The sequence below is a fragment of the Cervus canadensis genome, chromosome 10, assembly GCF_019320065.1.
Source record: "Cervus canadensis isolate Bull #8, Minnesota chromosome 10, ASM1932006v1, whole genome shotgun sequence".
Taxonomy (NCBI): Eukaryota; Metazoa; Chordata; class Mammalia; order Artiodactyla; family Cervidae; genus Cervus; species Cervus canadensis.
In genome coordinates, this window is record NC_057395.1 from 49838283 (window position 1) to 49856202 (window position 17920).

The 17920-nt window shown below is 42.3% G+C and overlaps 2 protein-coding genes across 8 annotated transcripts in view; both read right to left on the minus strand.

The window, feature by feature from the left end:
* Positions 1 to 17920, minus strand: part of SHLD1 (shieldin complex subunit 1) — a 125711-nt gene that overhangs the window by 71733 nt on the left and 36058 nt on the right. Inside the window, exon 3 of one of the 7 annotated variants that reach the window (XM_043479396.1) lies at positions 12737 to 16376. The exons of the other annotated variants lie outside the window; for them this stretch is intronic. Coding sequence (XP_043335331.1) covers positions 16198 to 16376 — 179 coding nt within the window. The 3' untranslated portion in view covers positions 12737 to 16197. Of the gene's footprint in view, positions 1 to 12736; positions 16377 to 17920 lie in introns of those variants that run through there. 7 annotated transcript variants of the gene reach the window in all.
* Positions 1377 to 3124, minus strand: LOC122448228 (keratin, type II cytoskeletal 8-like). The gene has a single exon (XM_043479390.1). The coding sequence runs from the start codon at positions 3055 to 3057 to the stop codon at positions 1603 to 1605; it is 1455 nt and encodes a 484-aa protein (XP_043335325.1). The 5' UTR covers positions 3058 to 3124; the 3' UTR covers positions 1377 to 1602.

Sequence of the window (17920 nt, forward strand, 5' to 3'; positions counted from 1 at the left end):
GAGATGTACCATGAAAGGAAAAACTCAGCTGGAATCACTTTAAATCATAACTGAGAAACTACCAATTGCTTATTATAACTATTTCCATACATTTTTACTAATAATATATTAAAAATAACTATTACCAACAGAGCAATTAAAAAATAATTTAAAACTCCACAGGTAATTTTGAGAGTACTCACATTGAAAAAACTGAGGTCTACTAGTAAAGTTATAAAAAAATTTTCCTCTAAGATCTGATTAATTTGGTTTAATTTACTGTTCTTTTAAATGTAAAATAACATGCTAATTTCTAATGTTTGAGTAATATTTTTTAGTATCTCCAGAATGTAATAGATTCAACAGCTAATCTTTTCATAGAAGATTCTGACATGGGAGAGTAAGAGACATCTGCTCTTTTCTTGAATGAATTTGTTCATTTCTACATGTTCTGTGCAGCCATGAAAGTTATACTGCCTGGTTTTGTTCTCTCTTATTTTAAGTTTTATTTAGAACTTTGCATATTTTATTTTCCCAACTGGACCATCAACCCTTTGTGTATAGGACTCATCTATTCTGAGTATTTTATATCACTCTCAATCTATAGCATAGAACTTGATACAGAGACAGCAATCTGAGAAACTGCTTCATTTGACTGGTTAGACCTATAAAAACCATGCCATATAATATATTCTCACAGACTCAGCTCTGCTAAAAGCCACCCCAAATTAACTGAGAACCTTCATCATGATTATTTGTAAAGGCTACTTAGGAGCATCTGCAAATACTAATCAAAGCACTCTGCAAATGAGAAGGCATCCACTGACAATCACATTAGAAATGAGGAGTTTATATGAGAACAGGATTAGATGATTTGCCTAACAATATGTTCAAAGTTAGTAGAAAACATATATATTAATAGCAAATGCTAGGAAGTAATTCTACAGATACTTTGGGTCAGTGTTAACAACTTCTCTGTAAGGGCTCTGTCCCACTACAAACCACATTTTTGCTCAGTACTGAGCAACATGAAGAAGGGCAAGGCTTGGTCTACTCCTGAAAGGAATTGGGTAAAGAAGACATGGGAGTCCAGAAACACCCCGAGAGGCGGTACTGGTTCTAACAGCAGCAGCAGTAAGGGCGGCAAGCCTTATTCAGTGTGATAAGCTGCAGGTGCCTCACTCAATTCTCAGGACAATAGGAAACAGGCAACCATACTCATTCTACCAGCGAGGAAATCGAGCAAAGCAGAGCAACTTGTCCAAGGTCAGGAAGCTAGGAGGTATAAACTACAAATCAAAGACAAACTACTTCAGCTCCCAAAATAAAAGAATGAAGAATACAGTCTTCTTTTTTTTTTTTTTTTTAGCGGGTTGGCAGAGCCAACTGAAGCTTTATTCTGAAAAAAGATACTCGAATTGGATTTATTCTGAAAAAGACGCTTACGTTGGCTTTTAGTTGGGGTCATGGGCAAAAGGGGCAACCCCAGGCAGTCGACTCCCCCCAGGTGTGGGCGGAGGACAGGGGCGAAACCTCAGGTCTCCCATGCACATGCTCCCCCGCACAACTCTATCTGCAGGAGCCAGTGAGCGGGGGAAGGCTGGGAGGGACCGCAGGAGCCTTTCACTTGGACAGGACATCAGAGGACTCAGACACCAGCTTCCCATCGCGGGTCTCAATCTTCTTCACAACCACAGCCTTGGAACTGGTGCGGCTGAAGGAGCTGGGGCCACCGCCAGACCCCAGGCTCAGGCTGTAGTTGAAGCCAGGGGTCCCGTAGGACGAAGTCAGTCCACCTGCGTAGCCACTGGTGGTCCTGGTGTGGATACTCATGTTCTGCATCCCAGACTCCAGCCGGCTCTCCTCGCCCTCCAGCAGCTTCCGGTAGGTGGCAATTTCCACGTCCAGGGCCAGCTTGACATTCATGAGCTCCTGGTACTCGCGCAGCTGCCGTGCCATGTCCTGCTTGGCGTTCCTCAGAGCGGCCTCCAGCTCAGCCAGCTTGGCCTGAGCATCCTTAACAGCCATCTCACCACGCTGCTCAGCGTCAGCGATGGCAGCCTCCAGGGAAGCCCTCTGGCCTTTGAGGCCCTCGATCTCTGCCTGGAGACGGCTGATGTTCCGGTTCATCTCAGAAATCTCTGTCTTCGTGCGACGGAGGTCATCCCCATGCTTCCCAGCCAGTGTCTGCAGCTCCTCATACTTGATTTGGTACATGGTCTCGGCCTCAGCCCGGCTGCGGTTGGCAATCTCCTCATACTGGGCCCTGACCTCAGCGATGATGCCGTCTAGGTCCAGCTTGCGGTTGTTGTCCATGGACAGGACCACGGACGTGTCAGAAATCTGAGACTGCATCTCACGGATCTCCTCTTCATACAGTTGCCTGTAGAAGTTGATCTCATCAGTCAGCCCCTCCAGGCGGGACTCCAGCTCGACCTTGTTCATGTAAGCTTCATCCACATCCTTCTTGATGATGACAAATTCATTCTCCATGTCTGTGCGCTTTTGGATTTCTTCCTCATACTTGGTCTTGAAGTCCTCCACCAGCCCCTGCATGTTGCCAAGCTCCACTTCCAGCTTCAGCTTCTCCTGGGCCAGAGTTTCCAGCTGCCGACGGAGGTTGTTGATGTAGCTCTCAAACATGTTGTCTATGTTGCTCCGGGCAGTTTTCTGCTGCTGCAGGAGGTTCCATTTGGTCTCCAGAACCTTGTTCTGCTGCTCCAGGTGCCGCACCTTGTCGATGAAGGAGGCAAATTTGTTGTTGAGGGTCTTGATCTGCTCCTTTTCCTGGGTGCGGACGGCCTGGATGTTGGGGTCCACCTCCAGCTTGAGGGGGCTCAGCAGACTCTGGTTCACGGTGACAGCTGTGATGCCCCCCAAACCTGGGGCCCCACCGTAGCTCCCAGCCACACCCATGCCGGTGCCCAGGCCGCCCCGAAAGCTGCTGCCGCTGCCCACTCGGGAAAAGGCCGAGGAGCTGATGCGGGAACCGGGCCCACTGGTGTAGGAGCGGCTGCTGAAGGACCTTGGGGCGGAGGTAGACACCTTGTAGGACTTCTGGGTCACCCTGATGGACATGATGGAGGCTGAAGAGGAGGCGAGGAGGCCGAAGCTGAGTAAGAGTCGAGGAGTTGAGAAGCTGCTTCTCGGTATACAGTCTTCTAAAAAGTCAGGGCAACATTTGAAAGCAGAGGGAAAGGGTAAAAGTAAATAAATAGCAAAAAGACAACTGGCTCCCATTTGGAATTGCCCCATGCCTTTCACCAAAATAAAGATTTCAAAGTAAACAAACAAACAATTCCTTAAAAATGCCAGGAGGGACTTCCCTGGCAGTCCAGTGGTTAAGACTCCAGAATTCCACTGCAGGGGGCACGGGTTCCAGCCCTGAGAGGAGAACTAAGATCCTGCATGCCATGCGGCACAGTCAATAAATATAATAATAATACCAGAAGTCAATAAATATAATAATAATACCATCTAATTATATAATCTTGGGAGTGAGAATGATTTTCTAAATATTATACCAAAGTAGAAGCACTGATCAATAAAACTGACTATATAAGAAGCTAAAATCTTTATACACACACACACACAATGTATTTATCTGTAATTATCAGAATTTGGAGGAACAAATGGCCAATAATAGGGAGATAGTTAATGAACTCCCCTGGTGGTACAGAGGTTAAGAATCCCCCTGTCAATGCAGGGGACATGAGTTCAATCCCTGGGCTGGGAATATTCCACAGACTGTGGGGCAACTAAGCCCGCACGCCAGAACTACTGAAGCCCACTCGCCTAGAGCCCATGCAGACAAGAGAAGCCACCGCAACGAGAAGCCTGTGCACCACGATGAAGCAGCCCCTACTTGCCACGACTAGAGAAAGCCCTTGTGCAGCAACAAACACCCAGCAGAGCCATAAATAAATAAATTTAAAAACTGGGAGATAGTTAATATATTATAGAATATTTGCACTCCAAAACACTATGCAGACCTTAAAAGGACTGCGATATTAACATTTAATAATGGCTGTGATAGAATGTGGTATTTTAAAAGACAAGTTGCAGAACAATGTTTTTGTCAGAGATATTTTGGGTAAAAATAGTACATAAACAACTGCACTAACGTACATACATTCACACGCATAGATTTACCCACACTGAGACATGTTTATGGGTACACCACCAAAAACCAACTACTAGTTGCCACCAGGACATAGAAAGGGGAAGGTGAGACTGTAGAGGATCCCATTTCTACTTCCTTTTGGCCTGCAGTATTTTACTTAAAAAAAAAAACCATATTATTTTGGTCACTTTAGAGAAAACAAACTTTAAATAATCAATACATACATTTAATAACCAATAAAGATATGCAGATGATAACATTCAAATGGCAGGAAGTAAAGAGGAACTAAAAAGCCTCTTGATGAGGGTGAAAGAGGAGAGCGAGAAAGCTGGCTTGAATCTCAACATTCAAAAAACTAAGATCATGGCATTCAGTCCCATCACTTCATGGCAAACAGATGAGGAAAAAGTGGAAGAAGTGACAGATTTTATTTTCTTGGGCTGCAAACTCACTGCAGATGGTGACTGTAGTCATGAAATTAAAAGCTACTTGCTCCTTGGATGGAAAGTTAGGACAAATCTAGACAGCATATTAAAAAAGCAGAGACAATAAAAAAAATAAAATAAAATAAAAAAGCAGAGACAAAGTACTTATGCTTCAACTAAAAATAAACAAATTAAAAGAAAAAAGAAAAAGCAGAGACATCACTTTGCAGACAAAGATCTGTATAGTCAAAGCTATGGTTTTGCCAGTAGTAATGTACAGAGTCCCAATTTTCATTGGAAGGACTGATGCTGAAGCTGAAACTCCAATACTTCGGCCACCTGCTATGAAGAGCCAACTCATTGGAAAAGACCCTGATGCTGGGAAAGTTTGAAAGCAAATGGAGAAGAAGGCAACAGAGGATGAGATGGTTAGATAGTATCACTGACTCAGTGGACATGAATTTGAGCAAACTCCAGGAGATAGTGGAGGACAGAGGAGCCTGGTGTCCATGGGGTCACAAAGAGTCAGGCACGACTTAGCTATTTAACAACAACATTAAAATTAAAAGGTAAAACTGGAAAAAATAACTGCCCTCCTGATGTATAAAGAACTTCCATAAATTAGTAAGAAAAGATGAAAATTCTAATAGAAAACAATTCATAGAAGAAAAAACTTGTCCAAGAAAATGCAGAGAAATGCAAATTAAAACATGAAATCCTCTATGGCCATACCACCCTGAACATGCCAGTCTCATCTGATCTTGGAAGCTAAGTAGCGTTGGGCATGATTAGTACTTGGATGGGAAAACAAGAAATCATTTTTGGCCTGTGACAAAATTATCATAGTATTTTAAAACTGTAATATTAATGTTGATATAAGTCTGGGGGAAAAGTGACTTTTTTGGCCCCAAAAGCACTGTAGATAAGTGGTATCAAACTGTTTGAATCCTTCTGCAACTTGTTTTTTTTGCTCACTATTAATGACCTGGACTTCCCTGGCAGCTCAGACAGTAAAGAATCTGCCTTCAATGCAGGAGACCCAAGTTCGATCCCTGGGTCAGGAAGATCCCCTGGAGAACAGAACGGTTACCCCACTCCAGTATTCTTGCCTGGAGAATCCCCATGGACACACAAGCCTGGCAAGCTACACAACTGAGCAATTAACACTTTCACTTTCAATGATTTATGTAAGTTGACACTGTGTGTGTGTAATAATTACACAGGTAGCTCTTGTTTATTCATCTTAACTGCTTCATCATATGCAGTTATACATTCACCTTAATTTGTTTATCCATTCTCCTCTGGTAGACATTACTTTGTGTTCATTTTTTTTCTTCTGGTTTAAGCAATGTTGCAATAAATGTTGCTGTAAATGTATTCTGGAGTGCAGGTGCTGCCATTTCTTTCTTGAGTATTTACTGAGAAGAGTAAACTGAATGGGTGGCAAAGACTGTGAGCATCTTCTCTTTGCTCTCCAAGGGCTCACAGAAACTGACCCTACCAACAGCTGTAAGAATTTTATTCCTCTGCATCTCCAGCTGTATTAGCAGAAATCAACTTCAGCTTAGCGAACGAATGTAAAATGGTATCTAGTTATTGTTTTATTTTGCAATTTCTTGATTACTAGTGGGGCTGATTTATATGTTTGCTGGTCATTTGGGTTTTTTTCTTCTATGAATTGCCTCTTCTTATTTTTTTTTTCAAGAGATTTTTACCCCTTTTGTTCTGGAGAACAAACAAGCAATATATATATACATACATATAAATATAATTTATTGTGATACAACAATTCTTCTTATAGGAATGTAACTTGAAGAATAATTTAAGGGTAATTTAATATACAAGGGTTTAATAATTAAATTTAAAAATTAAATAATTTCATTTAATATACAAGATTTAATCAGAAGGATGTTGAACACAGCTCTTTATAATAGCAAAACATTAGAAACAGTGAAAATAATCAAGGATAGGGAACTGTTTATTTGTATAATGCTTTTAAAAGTTCTTTCAGAGAAATATAAGGGACAAGGAAAAGGTGATCTGACAAGCATTTTAAAAGAAAAAGGATCAGTGTTTCTTGAGATGTCCAACAAGTTTTTTCCTTTGTAAGTTTTACTGAGATAATTAAAGATTCAAATGAAGTGCTAAGAAATATATAGACAGATTTTGTGAACGTTTACCCTCTTTCACCGAACGTATTTCAAAGGTAGTATATTGACATAGATAAATCTAACCACCTTATTTATAGTTCCCAGTTTTCCTTAAAATCATTTATGTGTATCTACACAGTTTTATCACATGCGTAAGTTCACATATCCGTTCACAGTCAAGATATAGAATACTTCCCTCATCACAAGGATCCCTTATGTTGCCCTGTATAACCAGGCCCACATCCCTCTGTCTACTCCAGCCTCCATGTCATCCACTAATCTGTTCTCCAATTTCTAAAACTAATATTTCTAAAATTCTATATAAATGGAATACAGTATGGGAATTAGCTGTTTTTCCCACACAGCCTAATTCCCTGGCAATTTACCCAAGCTGTCGTGCATATGGCTAGTTCATTCCTCTTTATGCAGAGCAGTGTTCCATGGTGTGAATGCACCACAGTTTAACAATTCTCCTGTAGAAGGACATCTGAGTGATTCAAGTTTTTAGCTATTATGAATAAACCTGCTATGAACATTCCTGTATGGGTTTTTGCACAAATCTAACCTTTCATTTCTTTCAGAATTTTTTAAACGTCCAAGAATGCACATGTGGTAACTGCTAAAACATTTTCCAGAGTGGCTGAACCATTTTACACCCCCACCAGCAATACACGAATGACCCAGTTTCTCTACCTCCTCATCAGCATTTGCAACTGTCATTATTTTCTATCTTAGCATTCAGATAGGTATCATTATGATTTTAATTTATATTTCCCTGTGGCAAATGATGTTGAACATATTTTTCACATCAGAGAAATGTCTCTTTTGTCCATTTTCTAATTGAATTATTTATTTTTTTTCTGTTGAGCTTTCAGAGTTTTTTTAATGTACTCTAAAGATACTACTCCTTTGTCACGTATCAGAATTGCAAATACTTTCTCCCTGTGTGTTTCTTTTCATCCTCTTCATATGGGCTTTCACAGAGCAAAAGTTTTTAACTTTAATGAGGACTCTGTGGGAGAAGGCGAGGGTGGGATGTTTCGAGAGAATAGCATCGAAACATGTATATTATCTATGGTGAAAGAGATCACCAGCCCAGGTTGGATGCATGAGACAAGTGCTCGGGCCTGGTGCACTGGGAAGACCCAGAGGAATCGGGTGGAGAGGGAGGTGGGAGGGGGGACTGGGATGGGGAATACATGTAACTCCATGGCTGATTCATGTCAACGTATAACAAAAATCAACTCATCAATTTTTTTGGCTATTGTATTTTTCATTCTACCATTTACATTTGCTTCTTTTTCTAATTGTTTGCTAAGATTTTCTATTTTTCATTTATCTCCAGAGAACCTGTAATTGATTGTCAAGCATTTTTATGTTGCTTGCTTTAAAGCCCTTGTCATTTAATACCAAATCTGTGATTCATCTCACTGTTGGTGTGTCGTTGTGACTTTTCAGCTCTTGGTATGAAAGGTGATTTGGGGTTGTATCCTGAACATTTTCTCTGTTATGTTTAAAGAATATTTTTTAGAGAAGCCTCCCTTTCCTTCTTTAGGAGATCTTCCTGACCAATGGATTGAACCCTGGTCTCCCGCATTGCAGGCAGATTCTTTACTGTCTGAGCCACCAAGGAAGCCCTAGGGAATCTTGGTCCTATTTCAAAATCCTTCATTTTAGCAGACAACCCTTTTCTTTAGGTTCAGCATGCAGGTTCTGGCCTGCTTTCTGTGGACTGTGATCTGATTTTCAGATCTTGCATTTCATTTTGGTTTGTCTGGTGCTGCTGAGGACACGACAGGTCCCTGCCAGTATTGTCTGAGGGCCTGGTCTGGCCTACAGGTGTTCCTTGGCAGGGGGAGATCTCAGGCCCTGTGGCAGGCTGCTTGTGGAGATAGGTTCCCCTTTCCAGTGCCCCCTTCTTTACTGCTCCCCAGCTGCCCTAGTGAATGTGGGTGAAGGAGGGGAGTCTCAAGCCCATAAAGATAAAGAGACTTCCCAGGCTGGGTCACTTACAGTGCTAGCAGAAGCCCTGTTTATGCCTCCTGGATGCCTAGGCCTGGCTTAGTAGGGGAGGGGCATCTTGTGCCCAGTGGAGGAGAGTGCTTATCTTGGTTATTTACTGTTATGGGTCCCCTATAGATGGCCCCTTGCTGGGAGCTGGGTTTTCCTGACACTCTTGGATGGACAGTCAGTGAGTTATAGGGAGAGAAGATCCTATGTGACCCCTTCCTGTTGCTAGATGTAGGTCAGGGTGAACCAGTCCTGGCACCTTCTCTATGCTGCTCCCTCAGTCCAAGGGCCTCCAGACCAATTCGTCCTCTTCTCATCACTGTAAATGTTCTCCTTCAGTTGTCACTTGTGTTTCCAGGGTCTATAATTACACTCAGCAAAGAAAAGCAGGATGAAATGGATCTACACCATTTTGTCAGATTACAGATTTTAAAATTTCTTACCTTTTATTTCTCCTATAATGTCATCAACAAGGCATACTTAAATCCTTTGATTTTATCATTTTAGAAAAAGACACAACTTTAACTTGGCAAATGTGCAAAATAAATCAAAAAATCAGACAGCATTCTTTGTATTTGTATTCTACCCTGTGAATAATCAAGACATGTGAAAAGATGCTTAACTAGGCCTAATTAACAAGTTAGCTTCTTCTCAGATTTCAAATGAGTAAAATAATCTCTTAACAACTTTAAGTTTCAAGGTGCAAAAAACTGCAAAGAATGAATTACAAAGGCATGCAAAAGACTGCAAAGAATGAATTACAAGGGTTTACAAAGGCTTAACATATCGGTACTATGCGTGCATGCTAAATTGCTCCAGTTATGTCCAACTCTTTGTGAGGCCACGGACTGTAGCCTGCCAGGCTCCTCTGAGACAAGAATACTGGAGTGGGGTGCCCTCTTCCAGGGAATCTTCCCGACCCAGGGATCAAACCCTGGTCTCTTTATGTCTACCTGCATCGACAGGTAGGTTATTTATATATGGTATATTTAAATTCTTTTTCTCTGCAAGGGTCAGAAACATAAAAAAATAGCCACTAGAGGGCAGAAGACTCCAACTCTCCCCCACAGCAAGAGCTTGCTGGGCAAACTGCCACAGCTCCAGAACCAGAGCAACTGCTTAAACCTTACTGGCTAAAACCAAGGGATACTATTTTAATCCATTCTTCCCCAAACTCTACTTCTAAAATGGCATTGGCCATGGATAACCTCCTCATCTTTGTATCTATATTGTGCATAACATGCCGTAATGTTTCCCAAAAAGTTCTTTGTAACTAGACATAACAATTACTGAATATATTGTAGAGAAACACAGCTAAACTTCTTTCCTTTTTTTAGTTTTTAGAATTTAAATTTTCAAAAAAAAAATAGAATTCAAAATTTCCACTCAGTTGTATTATTTTGTAGGCAGGAAAAAACTCACAATACTATAACATACATTTTCTTTTAAAAAAAAAAAAGAATGCAGTTTTCTTAAAAAAAAAAAAAGCTTTAAAAGGCATTCGTTAGGAATATCCTTAAAACTGTAATCTCGTGTAATACAACTAGATCTTTGCTGAAAAATATGAAGGAAACAGCTCTACTTGAAACATACTTCATGATGAGAAAATGTGGTGATAATTCTCTACTCTCAGTAGCATTACATCTCCTCACAGATGTTCATTTCCATGTGGTTTTCTTACCAACAAAGTAAGAAAGAAGGAAAAAAAAAATAAAAGGAAAAAGAAAAAAAACTGAGGGCTTTAGAGAGAGACCAGTTTGGGCTAATCTGAACACTTTCTTTCTTTTTTTTTTTTTGCTATGCCGTGGGGCTTGCAGGGTCTTAGTTCTCTGACGAGGGATTGAACCTGAGCCCTCAGCAGCTAAAGCCCAGAATCCTAACCACTAGGACACCAGGGAATTCCTTGAACACTTTTCAAATCAGAGTTGGGCAAATCTGCAGGACTTACATGAGAATGCATGCTATTTAACATAGACTATTTCTTGTCCTATAGTACCCATAAACTCAATCCCAGCTTAAAGTTGATGGTAAAGTTATAAACTGGTGGTTGAGGTACTGTGATACGTAATATCTATTTTAAAATCTTGTCAAAAAATAAAATAAAATAAAATCTTGTCAAATTTCACTTAATGTGTGTTCATTCATTCAGCCAGCCTCCACTGAGGAGGCTCCACCTACTATGTGCCAGTAACTGTGCTTTAGACCAAGCAGAGAGCTAAACCAGGAACCCAGAGAGGCAAGCATCAGAGTCCCAGAAATGAATTAAAGCACACTTACCCTTAACAGTTATGTTCCAATAAGCTGTGTTCTTATAACTTTGAGCATATTAGCAAAACCCAGCTCTATCAAAATCTCCAAGGAGCTTACAGCTCAGGAAAGGGCAGTCACTTGGCCAAATATATATATATATATATGATATATATATATATATATATGATTTACAGCTTCAAAGGGCAAAGAGCCTAGAATATGAAATGTTCCGTGGCCAGATAAGAAAATTTTTCTGGGCAGAAAGAGCTATCAAGAGTTCCATCCATCCCAGCAAAGTTAAAAATCCCAGCTTTGTTTTCCTTCGGTTTTAACATTAGAAGATGGATCTATCCTTGTGTAAGAAATTTATTCAAAAAGGCAATGCTTTCTTTCCAATTGGTCTACAGATAGTTAGAGCTTCTTCAACAACGGAAAGATGAGACTGACAGGGGAACTCAGCAGGCAGTGGACACAATGCTGGTCAACAAACCAGAGTCCCAGGGGCCTGAGAGTGCTGAGACTGGTGTGAAGATACTTAGAGTTAGCAGAAAGAGGTTCACACGGACTCTGCAGAAGACATAACTGCAAATATTTAAGACAAAATTACTTAGCAGTTATTCACACCTTGATGTTGGCATTTCTTTAAAGTTCTGCCTTAAAGTCAACATGACCCAGCTTTGAGTCTTAGTTTAAAGGCAGAGGAACCAGAGATCAAATTGCCAACATCCACTGGATCATTGAAAAAGTAAGAGAGTTCCAGAAAAACATCTGCTTCTACTTTATTGACTATGCCAAAGCCTTTGACTGTGTGGATCACAGGAAACTGTGGAAAATTCTGAAAGAGATGAAAATACCAGACCACCTGACCTGCCTCTTGAGAAATCTATATGCAGGTCAGGAAGCAACAGTTAGAACTGGACATGGAACAACAGACTGGTTCCAAATAGGAAAAGGAGTATGACAAGGCTGTATATTGTCACCCTGCTTATTTAACTTATATGCAGAGTACATCATGAGAAACGCTGGGCTGGAAGAAGCACAAGTTGGAATCAAGATTGCCGGGAGAAATATCAATAACCTCAGATATGCAGATGACATCACCCTTACGGCAAAAAGTGAGGAAGAACTAAAGAACCTCTTGATGAAAGTGAAAGAGGAGAGTGAAAAAGTTGGCTTAAAGCTCAACATTCAGAAAACTAAGATCATGGCATCCGGTCCCATCACTTCATGGCAAATAGATGGGGAAACAGTGGAAAGAGTGGCTGATTTTATTTCTGGGGGCTCCAAAATCACTGGAGATGGTGACTGCAGCCATGAAAATTAAAAGACAATTACTCCTTGACAGGAAAGTTACGACCAGCCTAGACGGCATATTAAAAAGCAGAGATATTACTTTGCCAACAAAGGTCTGCCTAGTCAAAGCTATGGTTTTTCCAGTGGTCATGTATGGATGTGAGAGTTGGACTATAAAGAAAGCTGAGTGCCGAAGAATTGATGCTTTTGAACTGTGTTGGAGAAGACTCTTGAGAGTCCCTTAGACTGCAAGGCGATACAGCCAGTCCATCCTAAAGGAGATCAGTCCTGAGTGTTCATTCGAAGGACTGATGTTGAAGTTGAAACTCCAATACTTTGGCCACCTGATGTGAAGAGCTGACTCATTTGAAAAGACCCTGATGCTGGGAAAGATTGAAGGTGGGAGAAGGGGATGACAGAGGATAAGATGGTTGAATGGCATCACCGACATAATGGACATGAGTTTGAGTAAACTCTGGGAGTTGGTGATGGACAGGGAAGCCTGGTGTGCTGCAGTCAATGGGGTCACAAAGAGTCGGATACAACTGAGCGACTGAACTCAACTTTCCATATTTTGGGGGGTAACATATTAATATGTTACATACTGACCTTTCTATGGCTCTGTTTTCTTATGGGTAACACAGAGATTATAACAGTTTCTATTTCTTGGGGTAGTTCTGAGAATCAGAAGGAACCAAGCATGTAAAATGCATAGCACAGTGCCTAGAATGCAAGTGTAAATGAATGATAAACTACTGATCTTCCTGTCTCCTTTTAATTGTATACAGTCTTCTCTGTCCTACAAATACATGACGATGAACACAACTAGTGATAGTGTATGTTCGTCTCCACTGAGTTGTTTCCTCAAACTGTAAGAAGACACAGCTGAGTGACAAGTCATGAATGAACATTCACTTGGAAAAGCCCCTGAAGAGAGCTATGCGTCAGACCCTGGGGCCACTTATGTATTGCTGAACTGAAGATATAAATGCATCTCTCAACAGGATCAAGGCCTGTTTTTTAAAACTGTAACTGCAGGCAGAGTGCACAGAAGTAAACAAATCTCTTCTCCCCCTGCAAATGTCCTTGACACTCAAAAGTAAGGAGACTACTGTCTCCAGTCCTGACCTGTAGCTCCCAAAGGGCTGCCTGGAGCATAGTTTGGGTACTCTGGCTCATAAGCTGTACCATTCTCTAACCTTGTGGGGCTTAATCATGTACACTTATGGTTTATCCTTCACTCTCCGGGCCACACAATTAGGACACACTGCTGCCTTCCAACAGGGGCAAGAAGTTCAAAACCCATTTGGAACTTGAAAATTAAGCATAGATGGCTCAATCTGCAAAACTAAATCCAGGAAGTGGTAACAAATGGAGAGATGCATTGCCATGAAGAATACTCAAACCTTCCAAATAAAACCCATCAACTTGACATGTGATAGGAAGTTTCAGATTTTGCTCTATGATTTCTCAGAGAACGGGTTCATCAGTCTCCTTCCTTCCCTCCCTGACTGTATCTTAGATCCAATTTAGAGGATGCTGAGCCATTAGCCACTAGGTTGGGTCCTATTTAAGGCAGCTATAAAGAAAATGTCTTTAACATTATATCCATGTCTGAAATATACCCTGACTCCTGTTTAAAATGATAATACCACATCCAGAATTCTATAATTACTATGTAAATTCTATTTTGAGATTTTAAATTTAAGAGCTTATAATTTCTTATGGAAATAAAATTTGCAAGAATTATAAATGAATTTTGCACACAGGAAAAAGATATACTTATCTACTCTTAATAAATTCCTTGGATGAAATGCCTAACTACAGAGGATATAAAATGGCCTTTGAAGATTGGGATGTTGACAGATTGCAAAAGAAGAATAAGAAGCATCAAACCACTATTTACTTTAAATTTATAGCCACTTGTTAGCAGGGCCTTTAATCATCAAAGACACGGTGTTTAATATTCAACTTGCTGTATACACTCAACCAATTTCCCCAGCAACTGCTCTTGGAAGTTCAAGTTGAGGAAAGGACTGAAGTTTCCCACATCCACACTGCAACGTCAAAGCAACAAATGCAGAGCGCCTTGCATTAGAATGCATTGTGGGTGCTCTCCAGGACAAAGGTTTTCAAGGGCCCTGATGACACAGGCCACATGAGCTACCCAGAGTTTATCAAGCTAGACTGGTAAACACAAGACTGTCTCCAGGAAGTCTTGGTGACCTTGAGTTTGAGAGGTTTCTCCAAGACTATTTGCCATTAGATTTGGGCTTCCATCCTGTTTACTGTATGCCTTCTTTGAGCCCAGTAACAAAAGACAAAGGGAACATGTATCTAAGAGGCAGGGAGCTCAAGTTCATCAACTCTAACTGACAGGTTCAATTCATTAATCTCTGGAGTGGACTGGTGCTGACCAGGGACGCAAGAGTACACTTCACAGAGAGGAACAATGCCGCTGAGGCACTAAGGCCTGACTTAGCATAAAAACAGGCCTGACAGGAATGGCAGACTCGTGTTAATGAGTAGTTAGGCGCCAGCAGGGGCCTGTAGTCAGCTGGTTTGTTCCCGCACAGCCTTGCCACTTGTTAAAATACTGTAACACTGCTGAATTGGTTGTTAAATATTGTGAACAAATATCGCAGACGTCAGATTACACAGTCCTGAAAAGGAGGTACAGAAGCCTTGAGAGGAGCTGGCAGGAAAGTGGACCGGGACATCTCAAGGGGTCTTAAATAGAGGGCATGAAGGAAACTTTATTTCAGGAGGACCTTCGTGACATGTGGGTCTTCTGCCTGATCTCCCCAGGAAGTGCAGAGAGAGGGAGTTTTGTAATCCTGTGCCTGGCAGAGGTGACAAGTTGTTGTTTGCTCCCGGCACTTCATGGGAAGTGGCTCATTGGTCACTTCATGATAGACAATCTCTGTTTATTTAGACAGAGCCAGGCCTCACCTGCCTTAGATACCCAGATGGAAACAACCAAGGCTTTGAGATTTTTCTGACTAATGCTCTAATACTAATTTTTCCTGACTAATACTTCTTGGAAATCTATCTCAGTCCTTTGCCACCAGCCTCCTGCCCCAGGGCACATGCAGTGAGATGGCAGCTGGGCGTAAAGAGATAAGGGCAGAGGACTATCCCTTCTGATTCGTGAGCAGGAGCAGTGGGGGTGCAAGTCACAGCCCAGGAATGAGGAAGAGTCTTGTGTGAGGCGAGGCGGGAGGAGGGAGAGCAGGGCCTCCTCCAGAAGCCGGGTCAGTGACAGGCCCCCAGCAAGGGCAGCTGCACCGGGACGCAGGGTCCTTACGGAAGGAGCCACGCTGGAACCACACAAGCGCAGCTCACAAGGACAGTGAGCGAGTGGCAGGGTGGGTGCGCCCGATGCAGGTGACCCTGGTGACTGTAACTGGAAACCTTTGCCCGTTCACCAGTCCCTGGAAGAACAGTTTCCTAACAACACACAGAAGCAAAATGCAAACCAAGAATGACGTCAGCTTGGGAAGTGGATGTGCTGAGGAGCTGTGACAGGATGACCACCATAAGGATATTCGCAGATACCGGCATGCAGACGGGCCAAGATTCTGACAAGCTGTGGGTCCAGAGGTACTGGGCCAACACATGGACCAGAGTCTCCAGAGGGCTGTGGAACCACAACCAGCAAGAACATGCAGCGAAAGGAGGAACGGGACTCAGTTTATCGGTAGAAAATGCACAGCTCAGGTCAAAGCAGAGCCCATCAGGCTGGGCACTTTCTGAAGCAGTGGCTCCCCCAGAGGTGGGGGCTGTCCACCTCACGTTCATAGCCTGGTAACAGCCAGACTACCAGTGACAACCTAAGTTTACTTTGTAGAAAATCTCACAGTAGGCAGCTCTGGAATGTTTACAACAAAATAACCAGTTTTCCATGTAAGCATCTCTCAGTGATGTTAGAATGAAGTCCTTCTGTGGTGGATAAACCTGAGCTCAATTACTTCCCTTTAGCATAAACTATTAGATGCGGGCTGTTAAGCAAACAGATGGTTGCCTCCCGTTGGACCCCAGCGTACTGTCCCCTGTTTCTTGTAGGCAAGACTCCAGCTTCCATGACTTTCCTTGACTTCCAGAGAGCAGATGTGAACTTTCTCAGAGGAGGAGCAGCCAAGAAACCTGAGGCAAGATTAAAGGGACCAAGGAAGCTCATCAAGATTAGCAGACCTGAGACACTGCATACACCCTAATCTTGTCAGCAACCAAACACTGAAGTACTGTTATAAATACTTTATATTTATATTTATATATTTACCATCTGAGCCACGAGGGAAGCCCACATGGTTATAAAACTCCTCATCAAATCCTCTCCGGTCGGGACATATACTTTTTTGAGGCAGGAGCCTGCTGTGTCCCTCTGTGCCTAGCAAAGAAATAAAGCTTTGCTTTTCTACTTAACCCAAAACAGTCTCTAAAGTTGGATTGGGCACTTGTGTACAGACAGGCTAAGCTATGGCATCAGCTTCACCTAATTCAGTGTTGCCTATGGCTCCCAGCACTCACACTGTCATCCACAATCTTCCAAGTCATCCATGACCAGCCTTAAGCAATGTGTGTGGGGGAAGGGAGGAGGGGAGTGGAGACATTTTATGTTATAATCAACTTCAGTGCCAAATCTACAGGGCCTATCTCATAATGAAATCATAATAATAAAAGTTAGCATTTATTTATCCATTTTGAAAAAAATTTTTGTTTTTGAGGGTTTTCTTGTTAAGAGTGTGCTGTTTTGTTTTTGGTTTTTTGGGGGGGTTTTTTGAGGGTTTTTATTTTTAAAACCTGCCATTCTGAAATTTATGTTCTAGTTGGGGGAGACTAATAAACAACAAAATACATAGGGTGCCCAATGGCACTATGGGCTATGGAAAAGAATAAAGCTCCAAAGGAAGAATAAAGGGAAGGATGTGATGAGGGAGCGCTGGCAGGGAGAGGCAAGGATGGGCCTCTCTGAAGGGTGAGCATGGAGGGCAGCAGCCCAGGCCACTGTGGGGGTGGGTGGGATGGTACAAGGTAAGGTCAGAGAGGCCAGGCCCAGGACCCAGGGGCATGGCTCCAGGTAAGTGTAGTGGTTTTAGTCGCGAGCGAAGTCGCTCAGTCTTGTCTGAATCTTTGCGACCCTGTGGACTGTAGCCTACCAGGCTCCTCCATCCATGGGATTCTCCAGGCAAGAATACTGTAGTGGGTTGCCATTCCCTTCTCTAGGGGATCTTCCCGACCCAGGGATCAAACCCCGGTCTCCTGCACTGCAGGCAGATGCTTTACCCTCTGAGCTACCAGGGAAGCAAGTTGTGTCCAACTCTTTTGCAACCCCATGGACTGTCCCATGAATTACAGCCCACCAGGCTCCTCTGTCCATGGTATTTCCCAGGCAAGAAAACTGGAATGGGTTGCTGTTTCCTTCTCCAGGGGATCTTCCTGACCCAGGGACAGAACCCATGTCTCCTGCATTTCACAGGGATTCTCTACCACTGAGTCACCTGGGAAGCCCAACTCCTGTTAAGTCTGGATTAAGTTCTGAGCCAGATAAGAAGCTACCAGGGACTAACATAATATGATTTACATTTTAAAAGGATCCTCTGGTGTGTTAAGAAGAAACTGTAGGAGGATAGATTAGATGTGGGAAAAGCTAGTTAGGAGATTTAACAATAACCCAGAAGACAGATGAC

Coding starts and splice junctions, on each gene's coding strand:
- LOC122448228 (XM_043479390.1), bottom strand. CDS start 3,057: ATGTCCATCAGGGTGACCCAGAAGTCCTACAAGGTGTCTACCTCCGCC.